At 31.9% G+C, this 15,694-nt stretch overlaps 1 protein-coding gene across 1 annotated transcript; it reads right to left on the bottom strand.

The window, feature by feature from the left end:
- Window positions 1-223: 223 nt before the first annotated feature.
- Window positions 224-9,386, bottom strand: LOC129222855 (uncharacterized). The gene is made up of 4 exons (XM_054857409.1): window positions 9,289-9,386; window positions 8,406-8,498; window positions 3,358-3,651; window positions 224-552 (listed from the first exon to the last, which is right to left on the bottom strand). Exons 2-4 carry the CDS (start codon window positions 8,464-8,466, stop codon window positions 227-229), a joined length of 681 nt encoding a protein of 226 aa, XP_054713384.1. The 5' UTR covers window positions 8,467-8,498; window positions 9,289-9,386; the 3' UTR covers window positions 224-226.
- Window positions 9,387-15,694: the final 6,308 nt, after the last annotated feature.

The following is a 15,694-nucleotide window of genomic DNA, read 5'->3' on the forward strand; positions in this document are numbered from 1 at the left end:
TTTCATATAACTCTGACAAAACATGGCTGTTATAAATATAATGAAAAAGAATCGATAATCGCGAAGCTTAAAAATACGCCAAATGTAGTCCTTACAACGGAAAGTTACCTTAGAAGAAATTATATTCATTTAAATCTGTAAGCCATATACACAGACAAATATATTTTATTAAATAAATATTTATACAAATCATCAAATATTTTTAGCAACTCAGAAAGTCGGAAATTTATTTTTTCTGAATGTGGTAAAAGTTCTTCTCGTCCATCCCTGAGACGGAATAATAGATAGGGAACTTATACTGTTTTAACATATTGTTGATTTCGTCAACTGCGTCGTGTTCCAGTGCGTTCTGTATCATCCCTCTTGAGTTCTGGATCATGTTGTTCGCGATGAGCTTCAAAGCCCAGTTGAGAAAAAAGCTCAATCCATTGATGTATGGTACGCTGGTAGCTCCGAAGTCAACAACCTTCAGATACTGAACACGGGCGTTGCCATCCTTGCTTGTCAGATCCACTTTGACCGCCAAATGAGCAATGGCAATTTGGATATCTCCTGAAATCCAAAAAGAAACATTTAGTAATAGTTTGCAAAGTCTTCATAACTTCCTTTAATACTTGTATATAGTTACTAATCATCAAAATTATGTATCATCAGAGTTCGTACTGTTATGCCACACCCCATTTGTAAGGGCTATTCCACTAGTAAAGTCCGACCGCGAAGAGTTGACTCTTCGCTCCGCCTTGTTTTAAAAGTGAACATTTTCGTGAGGGGGCGATACGGAGAGGAAAATTGAAGAACGGAATCGGCTAAAGCCGCTGTATTTTTATAGGGGCCTTAGAATTAGCAAATGCGTTATTGGCTTTAGAGCTTGAATACGTCACCTTGAAATTTTAGAAATTAGCCAAAGGAGGTGATACATTTCAGTTTTGTGCGGTCAAGGAAGATGTCTCATTAGACAGGCAACATCCTACGCAAGTGGGTGGGTTTTGGTTTATCCTCTTTTAGCAGCCATTGGTCAGAGAAAACAATGTTTCCTACAGTTAATTTGAATTGAAAACTGGCGAGAGCAGGGTTACAACAAAGAATGCACAAAGCTTGTCATTTTTACTTATTCGCCAACTCAATGCAGTTATTGCTGAAACTTAAAACCTTTAAGGTCTAAATAATCACGTATCGAAAATATACTAAAAGGTTTTTTTTTTTTATTTTATTTTTTTTCCCCCACATCGCCAAAATTTTGCTCGAAAATATGGCACACCTCCTTTCTTCCTTTTTTCCCTATTTTAAAGAATGGACTCGTTTTCTCAAATAATTGACAAAATTCATTTGCTCACTGTAAGACTATATAAATTCCTTTTATGTATAGTAATCAGCAAAATTGAGGAGTTTACTTTCAAAACGGATTATATCCCCTTTTGGATTTTTTTTTTACTTTTTTTCGTTTTTAGGATCTCTAATATAAGCCCTATCTACCCATGAATTTATTTCTTGAAGTGGTTTATATCTACTGTTAAAAAATGCGTACGCATTGATTTTACCACCAGAACGCTGTATATCCATCCCCTTATTTCAAGCATATCCAAATTCGAATTTGCCACTTCTAACTCAAAAGTAGTTCACAATTAAAATAGCGGAGCGAAGCACTGTCTGAACATTTCTAATCAAGCGTGATACCGGTTTGTAGTAAGAGATCGCAGCACCTTGCGCCATGTGCAATTCTGTTGTCAGTTAGGCAAGTAAGACCTCAAACTGTGATTACTACATTGATATTAAATAATTAATATTACTATTAAATTGTGGTTATTTTTTCATTTAATCGCAATATAATCATTAATTGTGATTTATTAATACCTACATCGTTGTTATTTGAATCGGCTCGGGTGGTTTTATGTTCATACATAATTGGATCGAAGGTTTTTTTTTTTTAATGTTCAATGAAAAGAGTAAAGAAAGTAGGAAGGAATAAAGTAGAGTAAAAAAATAAATTATACTAAAAATGTTAAATATTTCGTATCTATCTAATAAAGTTTATTTCAGAAGAAAATGTGTTTTTTCCCCCCAAAAGGGATGATACCTACTGTTTTACACCAAAAAAGAATGTATCCAAAATACAATTGGCAATGTAGGTCTCGTAAAATTGAGAAAAAATTACTAAACTAACGCCAATAGTCACTTGTTATTCTACCAAAACATTGTGAGAAATTCAAAAATCTAACTATTAGTATTTGTGCGTAAACGTTGTTTTCGTTTTGCCAAAAAAGTATAAAACTGGATACAATCCGTTTCAAAAGTAAACTCCTCAATTATCCCTCATACACTCTTTAGCCTCGTACATTTGAATGGACTCTTTTTTTTTATGTATAGTATGTATAGTAATCATCAGAATTATGTATCATCAGAGTTCGTACACTCTTACCCCAATCCCCATTTGTAAGGACTCTTTCACTAGTAATGTGATAAAAGAAAAGTTAATACGAAAAGTCAGATTTTTTTTTTAATATGCATAAAAATTTTAGTTTATAAAATTATTCGTTTTTTTCTGTATCACGTGTCGCAAGTAATGTTCCGTACGAAAGCCCATCTCAACTGCACAATTAGTTTTTTATGAAAGCATTCAGTCCTTAAGGGGGTCCGGGACACATTTTGAAAAAAAATTTATTATGTACTTAAGAGTTTTGAAATTTTTTGCACTGATTCATCATTTATTTAATAAGCAAAATCATAACATAAATATGAAAAAAAAATTTTTTTATTTAAATTTAATTAGTTTTTTTCAAAAAAATGGGGTTGCTTTAAATTGCTATAACTCAAAATATTAATGGTCAATTTTCAATTTTTTTTCAAAAAAGTATGCACAAATATCTAAGCTTTAATTTTTATTCGGCGATTTTAAAAATATTGATTCAATAATAAATAAAAAATATTTGAAGAAAAATTTCGAAAAATTCGAAGATACTTTTTTTTTTAAAAAATCATAATTTTTGCAGTAAACGTTTTTTTCAAATTCGCCGAATTAAAATTAAAGTAAACTGCTTGAAAAAGATATGCTCCAAGTTTCTTTACTTTATCTCTATCGGTTCCTGACTTATAAGAGTTTGAATGCAAGAAATCGGGAAAAATTGCATCATGGAGAAAAACGCGTTTAAAGTTTTAAAGTTAAGTACACATTAGTTAGATGCATGCAACAAAAATAACTATATCTTTCGTTCTATTTAAGGTAAAAACAATATTCAAACGTCTTCTTAAGCAAAAAGAAACGGAGCAATTTTTCAAATTATAAAAAAAAATTGCAAAATTTGACGATTTTTGTGTCCCGGACCCCCTTAAATTCAGAAATATTTTGTAAACAGCACTTACCACTTGCCCAGAAGAAAGAAGCCCAGGCTCTGTAATTGCCATTGATTCTCAAAGAGTTGACTCCTAGCTCAACTATAGCTTCTAATCCTCCATCATCACTGTAGGAAAGCGAGCAATCGCCATGGCGGTAAGCTTGCGAAAGTCCCTTCACTTTAGCATTGCGAAGCTGAAAATCAGACTGTACAACATCGGGCACCGATAAGCTTTCTAATAAGTTGACTAACTTAGGATCTTTGCGTAGATTTTCTAGAACTTTGTCCACGTAAGCATTCGCATTTCCAATCTCATCGCAATCTGAAACAATAAATCATTGGAATCCAATATTAGAAAACAAAATTAGTTATGCTTATTATTTTCATGATGGTTGCAATAAGTACTAATAGTTAACATTGCTGCCCAGTAAATATTGATTTATACATAAGTTATGGCACATGGCACTATCAAAGTGATGATAGGTAACAATAATTGTAAATAACTAACATTGCTGTACTGAAAAATTAATTTACAAATGAGTTAATAGTAGTAACAAAGTGATGATAAATGACATTAAACTCTAACATTGTTGCACTGTAGGGGAGAGTGTTGTACCTTGAGACACTTTTCATATTTTAATTTTTAACGTCAATTATTTGAATTAAATTTAAAATCTAAAAGTCACATTAATATACCCCAACATACTTCTATGCAATATATTTTTCAAAATTCAGACAGTTTGAAAAAAAATGTTGCCAGCCATTTAAACTAAAAGTTCCAAGCTGTCCCAAAGCACAATATCTTATTGTACCTTGGGACACATCCTGTTGTACTATCGTAAAGTGTTCATGATACAGGAGATAGCCATTGACTTGAACCAATTTTGCACCAGAAAACAAAATAAAATATTTTTTCATAGTAGTGAATAAAATCATGAATATTTAAAAATTAATTATGAATTATTATCTAACATTAAATCTGTTTAAGAGACTAGATAAGATTAGAACATTGTTTCATGTTCTTAAACACATCTTAATTATTAAAAACCATGCATATGTTGTACCGTGGAACGGGTCCTAAGGTATAAAATGTTTAGCTGTACCAAGGTACAATCACCACGTAGTTTAAGAAAAACCAAAATGATTGTCAATCTAGATGCACTATCATTATTTTCTCATAAGCAAATTATATAAAGCTCTTCACTTTTATAACAAAATAAAATTCAATTGATTAAATTTACGAATTCAAAGACAGAAATTAAAATAAAAAATGAAGAAAATATTTACTTTTGAGTCATGAAATTTTCTTTCTGTCTGTGCTGATTTTTACTATAACACCATTTAGTGATGAAGTTTACTATTAGAGATTACAAAAACATGGCTGCTAAAAATAGATTCTTAGAAATTAGCAGTGTCCCAAGGTACAACACTCTCCCCTAACATTTATTTATAAACTAATAAATAATGTTAACAAAATGATGATGGGTGACAATAAATGGTGTTAAATGACTAACATTGCTTAAGTACCATTTATTTATAAACGTGCAAATAATGATAACAAAGTGGTGATAGGTAATAATAAATGTTGATAACTAACTTTGATGCACTGTAATATTTATTTATAAATAAGTTAATAAAGATAACATATTGAACAATGCCGTGGGCAAGTAAACAGCAGTATCTGCAGAAATAAGTTTTCGAGATAGTTGAAGAAACGCGTTTTGGATTCAATACTAAAAATTAAACGAGCTGATGTGTGCATCACATGACTTCCTTTTACACCAATTTAATGCTATTTCCCTATTATTGCAATTTTAATGGGATTCTCTCTCTAACTCTTTAAATATCACTAGCAATGGCCACATTGAAAGCAGATTAAAAAAAAAAAAAAATCGCCAAATTTTTCGCCAAGTTGGCGACAAAACTTGGCAACCAAAAGACTGGCGATATATCGCCAAGTGACCGCCAAATTATAACACCACTTGAGTTTGCATCGAAATTAACAATGATTTCCCCCCAAAAAGGTGCAAAAGACAACTTTAGAAACACCCGAATGCAACCAAAATAGGAGGTGCACAACTAGACCCCACTACGAGTCTATGTACCAAATTTCAACTTTCTAGGACATACCATTTTTGAGTTATGCGAGATACATACGCACATACGCACATACACACATACGCACATACATACAGACGTCACGAGAAAAGTCGTTGTAATTACCTCGGTGATGGTCAAAATGGATATTTCGCGTGTCTATACATTCTTAGGCACTTTTCCGCATGTGGTCGAATCGAAAAAAAAACTCAACATTCATTTGGGGGTGAGCAAAATGGAAATTAAGGGCGATTTTTGAGTGAAAATTTTTTCGCGAATACAATACTTCCTTTTTTGTAAAAGGAAGTAAAAAATGCTGAAATTTGAAGGTTCCCCCCCCCCCGCACTTTTTAGCCTATTTTCCCAGTAAAAATCAGAGAAAGAAGAAAAAAGCATGAAAGAAGGCTTAATACATCTTAAAAATATCCCGAAAAACAAAAAAAAGTCAAAAATAAATAAAATAGTTAGATAAATATTGAAAAATTAAAAATTGGAAAGTAGGGTATTGAGATGGGGAAAAATGTCTGTCTGTCTGTCTGTCTGTCGGTCTGTCTGTCGGTCTGTCTGTCTGTCCCCCCCTAATAACTTTTGAATGAATAGTCCGATTCGAACAATTTTTTTTTTGTTTGAAAGATCTCGGCAGGGACATCTCATTCGTATAATTCATTTTTTGATTTGAACAATTTTTCGTTCAATTTTGAACAGTTCAAAAAAACTTAACATTAGCGCCTACGGGGAAATTCAAATCAAAAATAAATCTTGAACTTAGAAGCGAAGTGGCTTCAAACAAACTTTTTAGGGAAAAACTTTTGATAAAAAACATGTATCAAAAATATCTTTTTTGATTGGAACAAGTTTTCGTTCAAATTTGAACAGTTCAAATCTCTTAACATTAGCGCCTAATGGGAAACTGAAAGTCAATATAGATTCCGAACTTAAAGGCGGATTTACTTCAAACAAACTTTGTTGAAAATAGCTCTTGACGACCTACTCCCGACTCCGACTCCGAGAATTTAGGGGCACCTGACACCGACTCTGACTCCTGTTCCCGACAATTAATCGGACTCCGACTCCCCGACTTCGACTATGACTTCCTAGCTTTGGCAAACGTTTATACACGGAGGACAAATGACTGACTCCGATTCTTGGATATTCGACTCCGACTCTTTTATCCCAAAATGAGATTGACTCCGACTCCGACTCCGCTGCTGTGGTTTTAACTGTGAAATAATTATTGTTGATATGATTTGTTTTTATTTTCACGCTAAAGTTTTAATTTAGGTATTTAGTTTTCGGTGAATAAACTCGAAAAATATGCGCAGACGATTTTTTTTTTTTTTTTTTTTTTGACAATGAAAATTATTTCTTTAAGTTGACATTGTATTGTTTTTTTTTATTTTAGTAAGTGCATTAATTCGTTTAAAAAATTATTTTTGGCAACAGGGGAAAAAGAAACGATTTTTTTATATGATGTATTTATTTTAATGAACTTATTATTATTATTTTTTCGTTTTGAAAGCTGTTAAAAAAATTTTTTAATGGAAAGAAGTGTATTAGCTGCTTTGTTTAAAAGGTGCTGCTATTTTATTTGTTCGTTTTCTTGAAGAAAAGTAAGGAATATTTTATTCCTAGAAATCAGCTTAAAATATTAAAAATAATATGTTTGAAAAAATTTGCGATTTTAGCTATTTTTGAGAATATTGATCAGGTACTAGAAAGTAGTATGGGTATAAGGGAAAGTAGGCTCGTCGAGTTCTAGACGGAACTTCTTGTTTTTCAACAGAATCCAAATAAGCAAGATTGTACAATAAAACTACTGTACAATAGATGAAAAAAATTATTTTTTTTTTTAATTTCAGTTACTGCCCTTTACCTGCCTACGGCAGACTGGACTTCATACTTTTTGAACAATATCAGTGTATGAAACTTGATATATATTTCCTACATCTTGTATAATATAAGAAAAATTGAATTTGTAAACTTCCTTTTTTTCCCTTTTTTTTTATTAAAAAAACGCTTTTTTTTTTTTGCAGAAAAATGGTGTTACGACAAGATACACTGCCAGTGTAATTCTTGATGATAGGCAACTTCAAAGCAAAAGCATGATATGAGTCCTTATGTTGAAAGATGGTTAAGGTAAGAACATTTTAAAAACCAGAATTTTAATTTTCTAGAGAACTTTGAGCAAAATCGGAGGATTCGAGAACATGTGCTACTTGGCTAGGTTACTCTCTTATTTTAATGCTTAATATATAATTGGACTAGAGAGAGAGAGCTGTAAAACGGGATCCTAGCTACGCCTCTGTTAAAAGTATGTTCAAACTGCAACATTTCTCGAGAATGACCAACTTGCACACGTTAAAGATTCATATGAACCTTGATTATACGAACATCTTTTATACAAACCTCTCTGTTAAACGAATTCCATTTCGAAGCAACAACATTTTAGCAACTCTGAAGATTTTGATATTTTTGTACAATGTTTGGTACGGTTGAAAAAAACAACGGTAGCGCTATTGCTGAGCTAATACTACTTAAGAGAAATCAAACCTGCAACAAACCAAACTTGACTTCCAAACATTGAAATTCAGCATTAAAAATTTGAAACTCAGGTAATTGTATACTACTAGCATATGAAAGTATTCTAATTTCCTTTTACTATATCGCTATTCATCGTACGTAACAAGATGCTGATTAGGTACATAATGTCAACACTTAAACGTTTTAACCAGTCTTCGATTATACGCAATTTCAGTTTTCCGAAGATAATTGGTTCCAATTATTCGTAATATTAAAGGTCTATGATGTGTTAAATTAGAATAATGAACTATAAATAACCATGGAGATATTATTAGCTTAATGAAAACCTCGTTTCAAGTTCTTTTCTCAATATTCGGAACTATCTTCTTCTATTTGCTACTTAAGTTATCGTAAAAAACAATTGTATTTTTTACAATAACCTAAATCAAAGATACTTACATATAGTTTCCACGCTCCAGAGAAAAATACAAACGATGGAGGATAAAGCACTCAAATTCATCTCTGTTCCTTTTTTCAGTTAAAGCTTGGAATCTAAAACGTAAAACACTCGACTTAGTTTTCAAATAAAATATGCACCGTGGTTAAACTTTTAAGAATGCAGTGTGTCTAAGAAATTGAATGCTTGATTTGTTTAGCAGGTAATTTTACTCAGATAATAAAGTAGTGGAAGAAGAAACTGAAATGTTTTTCCTAAATGTTCAAAATGTTGTGACTTAAATCTTGGAAATATTTACCAACGATGTAAAGTGGTCACGCTTAAATATTGTTTTTTTTAATAGTGTATTTCCTTTCTATTTCGTTCCTAAACTATAACAAGCATAAATGCACATTTTGTTTTAGTAGCACTTGTTCTTCGTTTTTAAAAAGGTTTTTAGCTTGTATTTTTCTTTTGTTCTTTTTATTAAAATTTAACTAATATTACGTATTTTGATTCATAAAATTTACCTATCTAATTTCAAAGGTAAATAAGAACACCTTAAGCTCGTGAAAGTTAATTAATTTAATGCACTTAGCTTCAATTTCTCTTTTTCTTTCTCTCTCTGAAAGCTTTTTTAACGTGTTTGTAATAGTTGATTGTCTCTAATGTAGAATAGTTTAAATTCTTTTATAGTTGATTTCCCGTATTTATTTATACTTGCAAAAATGCACAAAGAGATTTTTTTAGAAATTTTCATAAAGATAATAAATTCTTACTATACTACTTGAATTAAATACTTTCAATAAGTTCTTACTAAATATTAAAATTTAAACTGCATTTAAAATAATAAATAAAAAGGAGAATTTTGTACAAAATTTGAATTAGAAATGAGAGTTATATTACCTATGGGTTGCTGCTCTTAGGCTATAAATCCGTCAACTACTCCCGTCATTTTTATACATTTGGAAAAATCGTATGTTTGCTCTGATATTCTGGCTCTATCAGTATTTTCACTTTCATTTTAGAACAAAACTTAGAATATCCCCTTTAAAAAAGATAAATTAGTATTTGGGAACAATGCGAGGAAGTATGAATCTGAAAATACTAAATGTTATCGGTTGAGAGTTTAAGCATACTTTAATCCGTTCGGAAGCTTTTTTATATTTATTTATGTATTCGGAATTGTATCATTTCATATCAGCTGTGATGCTGAAAATGAGAGATACCGATGTTATCCAATGATTTCAATTTCTGTGTTCTTTTTTCAGTTCCTTCCTTTTCTGTTTAACACTTTGATATCTTACGCGACATAAGCGAAGATGTAAACACCGATATCTCACAAGCACCCATTATCTTAAAGTGACGACACGAGTATCCCGATGGGAAGTCATTGTGACCTCCGGGAAATTTTTCGGAAGTCGGCAGAATTATCATCACTTGGTTTATTTTGATTTCGTTTAAAGATAACTTTTTGAGTTATTTTCCACGGAGACTTTTTTTATTCGGTCCCTATCCACCACATAAAAACAAGTTTGAGGCATCCGTTCTTACTGTAGGTACCCGAGCATTAATATCACTTCGATACATTTCTCGTAGTTCGTTTTTCAAACTCAACTTTTCAAAGTGTTTGAAGCACTAACTGCCAAATGTTAGGAAAAATAATTATAGTTTCTAATAATTAAATTTAAGAGAAATCGTACCTGAAAGTAAAATTACATTCTGTTTTATGAAACGATTGTTCATTACCTACGTGTTTGTGCTTGAAGTTAAAAGAAAGCTGCATTATTCATAAAGCAACAATGATTAAAGTTCATTATATTTTGTCTTTATAAATTAAAATTATATTTTCTGACTTGTTTGATATTTATTGAACATAATTACCACTTATAATTATAGTGATATAGTTAAAATCATCGCATGTAGTAGTCGTTTGGTAAATGTGATCATGTTTGAATCTATAATATTTCGGCCACCTCCTGGCAGCCATTTTGAAGTACTCTGTCCAGCATTTTCGATTTACCGATGTAAGTCCGGTCATGATAACTCTGGTTAGTCGATGTTTTACTGTTTCCTATTTTTGAACCTTCCAAAACAAAAATATTACAAATAAGGAAATATTCAAGTATTTCCATAAAAAACGTTAACGTTGTTGTCGTGTGCCAGCTAGGGTGGCAATTTGGGATGCGCTGCTTCACTTTTCCAACTGTATCGTAATTTGGTGTCCGAGTTCTACTTTACACACATGCCACAAGAAAGGACAAGGAACAAAGGAAGGACAAGGACGGGAGAAAGAAAGTACGCCCATGCATTAGCCGGGATTGGAACCCGTACCTTCTGTCGCAATCAGACTTCTCTAACCACTAGATAAGGCAGACGACAAAACGTTAAGTAGTTCCTCAAATTGAACTCTTTTTATTTCAGCCAATAACATATGGGACATTCCACGGAAAACGGTAATTTTATCCCGCACTTGACGCTTCACATGTGTCATTAAAAATATATTTTAAAACTATTGATGAACAAATTTTTTTCTGCTTAACAAATTACAAACTTATGTTTGATAGCTTAAGCAAAAAAAAAAATCGTCATTACTCTTTAAAATTATTACTTTTCAATGAAATATATGAACTGTCACCGCCGGGACAAATGGTTGACTTTTTCGTATATATATTTTTCGCCGACCCATTTATGGATTTTCAGAATAAAAACAGTATGGCGCATTTCACTAGATTATATAACAAGACTACTATTTGTATCATTTGCACCATGGCTTTTGTTTTTACGAATGTGAATTTTTACCTGTTCGCAGCTTTGTTCATTTCCCCGACAACATAAGAACGTTCAAAACATTTGCCCATCTTGAAGGGGTGACTGAAATAAGAAATATTACTAAATTACAGACATAATTACGGTAAACAGAAAGAAAATGTCAATAACCGTGAACCGCAAGAAAGGTTTAGAATTTTCTCATTGGTGTTCGGTTAATCCGCTATTTTTATCTTTTAAGCTGTATGCTTATCTCCTCTTGGCTTTTGTCGGATGTCTTTTCATCCATAAGCTCACTACGTTTTGCATTGAAAAAGGTGTTCCCTGAAACGCCGAAACATATGTCTGCAGTAATCTGCGAATTTGTGATTTTTTGACGTTGTTACTTTACGTTACTTTACTATACATACTGTGGTCTAATAAAAGCTTCCTTTAGTGCAGCTATTTAAGATAATTTTGAGCGAAATAAATTTACTTTGCACAATTTCATATTTTTTAGTGCATTTGACTTCGATAGAAACTGAAGGCCCTAGTTGCGGGGTTTGAAGGAAAGATTATACTGCCAGTTTTATGCAATTTCTTTTGAGACATACGTTAGCATTCCTGTAAACAGCTACATAGCTAATGTAACTGTGATCCAATATTTCTGAACTTAGTGTTTTCAAACTATTCTTGAATGTTGATTTGAAGCGGTTAAAATCACTCGTCCCCAACATTGAAATATTCTATGCATTTCCGTCATCAATTATTCAAATCTTATGGTGTTGAAAAATTAAAATGAGAAGCATTTAAACCTTTAAAAACTTCATTTTTGTGGTTGAAAGTTGCACTAATTTTATCAAAATAGTTTACATTGCTAAAATCTTCTCTTAGAGTGGCGGGACAACTTTAAGACAAGTAAATATTACATTTGGAAAGCGCTTTTTTTTATAGCTATTTCTTGATTTCAGAAGCCTATACTATACTTTCAACGTTTTTGTTCAGTTTTATGACCGTATAGATGCAGTATAACAACCAGGACCGTCCACACTAAATATTTTAATTTTTGTGTGTCATAACAAGGTTATAATCACAGTGATTTTAATACCTGTAAAGTAGCAAAGTAATGATACAAAAAAATATTGCTGGCTAACATTTCTAGTGGTTTTTTTTAGTGCAAAAATTAAAATAACAACATAAAAATTAAAAAATCGCATTTGGAATACCAATGATTCGAACCTTAAAATGGTTTTAACTGTATATGAAATATACCTCCAACTCAGTCATTCCGTCCGAGGACTGCAGTTTCGTGCTTATTAGCACTCATCAACCCGGAATAGAAAGTGCCTCAGCTGGAGGTGGAAAAGCTATTAAAGAAGCCTCATTTATTTCTGCCTTACCCCTGAATATAGGGCGGTAACTTACTGAAAATGGTTTTAACTGTGTTTGGCCGTTCTGCCAGCAATAAGGTATGTTTCCAAGTACAGCGGGAAAAAGCAGAAAAAACTGGTAAAAATCAGCAAAAACGGAAAAAACTGGAAGATTAGCTGGATTTTTAAAATGTACAAAAGGATAATACTTTTGGACGCATCCCGATTGAGACTCAAATCAGAATAGGCATTTGAGATTTAATTATGTTATTCATTAATATTTACTTGACAATTAAAACAATCCGAAATAATGCTCAAAAAAAAAAAAAAAAAAAAAAAAAACCCCTCGAAAAAAAGAGCTAGCATTAAAAATAAAAAATGCGTTCCAATGTAGAGAATTCAATTGAATATGAATCAACTTGAACTATTTCATGCGTAATTTTCCCAAACAAAGTTCTAGCTTTATTTATTATTTTTTTTTTTTTTGGAGCAATCACAATCGCTTATTGTTCTCACTTGACAGTTTGGAATTCCTATGATTTTATTTTCCCCCCGCCTCCCTCTGCAGCACCACCGTCGGTTGACCGCCTCACGATACTGCTCCTCTAGCGAAAACCTTCTCCAGGTTGCGTCCTGGCGACATAATTCGAATTCCAAATGTCAAAATTCAAATTAATTGTTAATTTTTTGTTTCATATTTCTATTACATATTAATCATAGTTTTCCTCTTTAAATTTTTATTATTATGAGAGCATAGCTAAATTGATATTGCTTCTCGGTTAAAATTTGACTAAAAGATGGAAATTTGCTGTTCAATAGATTTGCTGTTATGACTGTTGTTCAATAGTTCAAAACAAAGTCAGTGAGTTATTTTAATGTTATTAACTCTCCGCTTTCGTACATTCTGCATACAAAGTATTAATTCAAAAAAACATTCCACTAAAACAATGCAAACTTAACATTTATTTTACTTATTTTTTTCAATGATGCATTGAACATTTTAAGTTGAAAAACATGAAAACTATTAGATTAGAGATAAAATTACCAAAAATGAAGTTAACTACAGTCAATTGCCGTTTGTAATGCATATCTATGCCACTTTTGCAAATATTGGCAAAAATACTATAGCCGGAACAATTTTAACCGTTTTTTCCACCTATGGCAAAAACGTACCACGCCAGTTTTAACTATAGTTTGTAAATGGTTTTGAATTTTATAAAAACTTTTTGTGCTTTAAGTTTGATGAGTTGGTGTTACAATAGTTGATTTACATTCCCTCTTATTACAATCAATTCGTTTTCAGTAGGTTTCCTTTTTTTCAACTAAAATTTCCCAACAAATATTTCGTATCTCATGTTAATATACCAAATATACATTATTTCTCTTTTTCCCTTCTTCCTGTTACATATGTGGAACAGAGCATAAATCATTCCCTTTCAGCAAGCATTAATTAAAAACAATCATAAATAAAACATTTTGGATATTTTCCTACCTTCGGTTGAAAAGCTATCAAATGGATTATTTTACAAAGCAAGAAATGATGAATAATGCTTCCATGTCTTAAATGCACATTTACATGCTATCAATAATCCTTAACAAAAGCTGGGAAGCATTAAAGCTCATAAAGAAACGTTTCCAAATAGCGTTTAGAGAAACGTTTTAGGTTGAGACATAAATTGTTATTTATGTTTCCAGAAACAAACACTCCTGTTTCCATCACGGATAATTTTTTACAGAAGCTTTTAGGATTTGCTTACGTCTTAGTATCCTTCAATGTTCTACCCGGTAGTATAAAAATAAATTATAGCCATGTTCACAAGAAAAGTGTTAACTTGATCTCTTGAACGAGATGTTGGGTTATCTTGTTTGGATTAAGGTATTGATGTATCGTAACAGAAAAATCATCTATAAATGCGTTCATTGCAGTTTAAGATGAAAAGAAAAGATTCATCATAAAGGCACATGATTAGAATAGAAACTTTTGTCTTTCCTTTTCTTTTTTTTTTACAGTCTGAACTGTCACTTCACCCGCATGTTTTCTCTCACACGCCACGCTCTTGCTCTTTCTGTGCCTGTCATAGGCATATTCATAACAAAATTGTATAGTTTAATACGAAAATAAGTAATAAACGACGAGAAAACCAAACAATACTCAAAATCTGCTCTTTAATGGTTGCCAGAAACAATGAAGAATAATAGTAATTATGAAGTTAATTTTGTTTATAAAAGACAAACTAAATTCAAGACTGAACTTAGTCAACGTGGATTACGATTTAAAACTGACCACTTGATTGAATCAAAGAAATCTTCGAATACCCCTGCATTGTTTAAAAAGTTTGAACTGTCCAGAATCCATAAATATGTGCTTGCTTAAGTTCAGCCTTGAAATTAATTTGTTAAATTTATTCAGCAAACAGTTTCATAGTTTTTGGCAACAATTAAAAAACGGAAGTACTTGAAATTTAGTCCGGTAACCTTGTCGTCTAAAAGGGGGTGTACCGTGCGTCAAGTCTGGTAGTTCTGGTTTTTTGCTGAGTTGCTTATGATAGTGGTCTATTAAATAATCCAAGTTTGTGACCTCGAGCGCCGAACGCAACCTAGTTAAAATTCGAAAAAACCGTGAATTTTCGGCCTTATCTGTAGTTTTTGGCGATTTTAACCCTAAATGACCAGTTTTTCAATAATACCTCCAATAACCTTTTTTAAAGTAGACTAAATTTGGTACAATATGAATCCAGAACCATTTTTTTAGGCTCAATAATTTTCGGGTTATAGTCACCGAAAGTTTATGAATTTTTTTGAAAATCGCTATTTGTCGCAATATTTTGTGGTTCTAAATCAATTTTGATCCACTTTCTTTAGAAACTCTCCCCCCTTCAACCCCTTATCACGTTCTAGTAGATTCTGAAGAGATTTGAGGGTTCTTAAGCAGCATTTGATGGTCCCCCCCTCTTTCTCATTTTTCATACATTAATTTCTACATCTGCTCTACTATGGAAGTTTTTATGCTTTATCATGGCATGTTAAAATAAAAAACGAAAAGGTTCGAAATATGAGGTTTAATGATAAGCTCTAATATGAATAGTCAAAAAAAAACGCTCAAGATGTCAATTTTTTAATCAGTTATTCAGTTGAGTTATTCAATGTAATCATTAAGTTAATTTAGCCCTCTTGGACGGCCCCAGTTCAGGTTC

This window comes from Uloborus diversus, chromosome 5 (genome assembly GCF_026930045.1).
Source record: "Uloborus diversus isolate 005 chromosome 5, Udiv.v.3.1, whole genome shotgun sequence".
Lineage (NCBI taxonomy): Eukaryota > Metazoa > Arthropoda > Arachnida > Araneae > Uloboridae > Uloborus > Uloborus diversus.

Excerpts from the sequence above, each read along its gene's own strand:
- LOC129222855 (XM_054857409.1), bottom strand. The coding sequence starts at position 8,466 with ATGAATTTGAGTGCTTTATCCTCCATCGTTTGTATTTTTCTCTGGAGC. Across the intron at positions 3,652-8,405 it reads CTGGAGCGTGGAAACTATAT|ATTGCGATGAGATTGGAAAT; the intron begins GTAAGTATCTTT and ends TTATTGTTTCAG. Across the intron at positions 553-3,357 it reads TTCTTTCTTCTGGGCAAGTG|GAGATATCCAAATTGCCATT; the intron begins GTAAGTGCTGTT and ends TTTGGATTTCAG.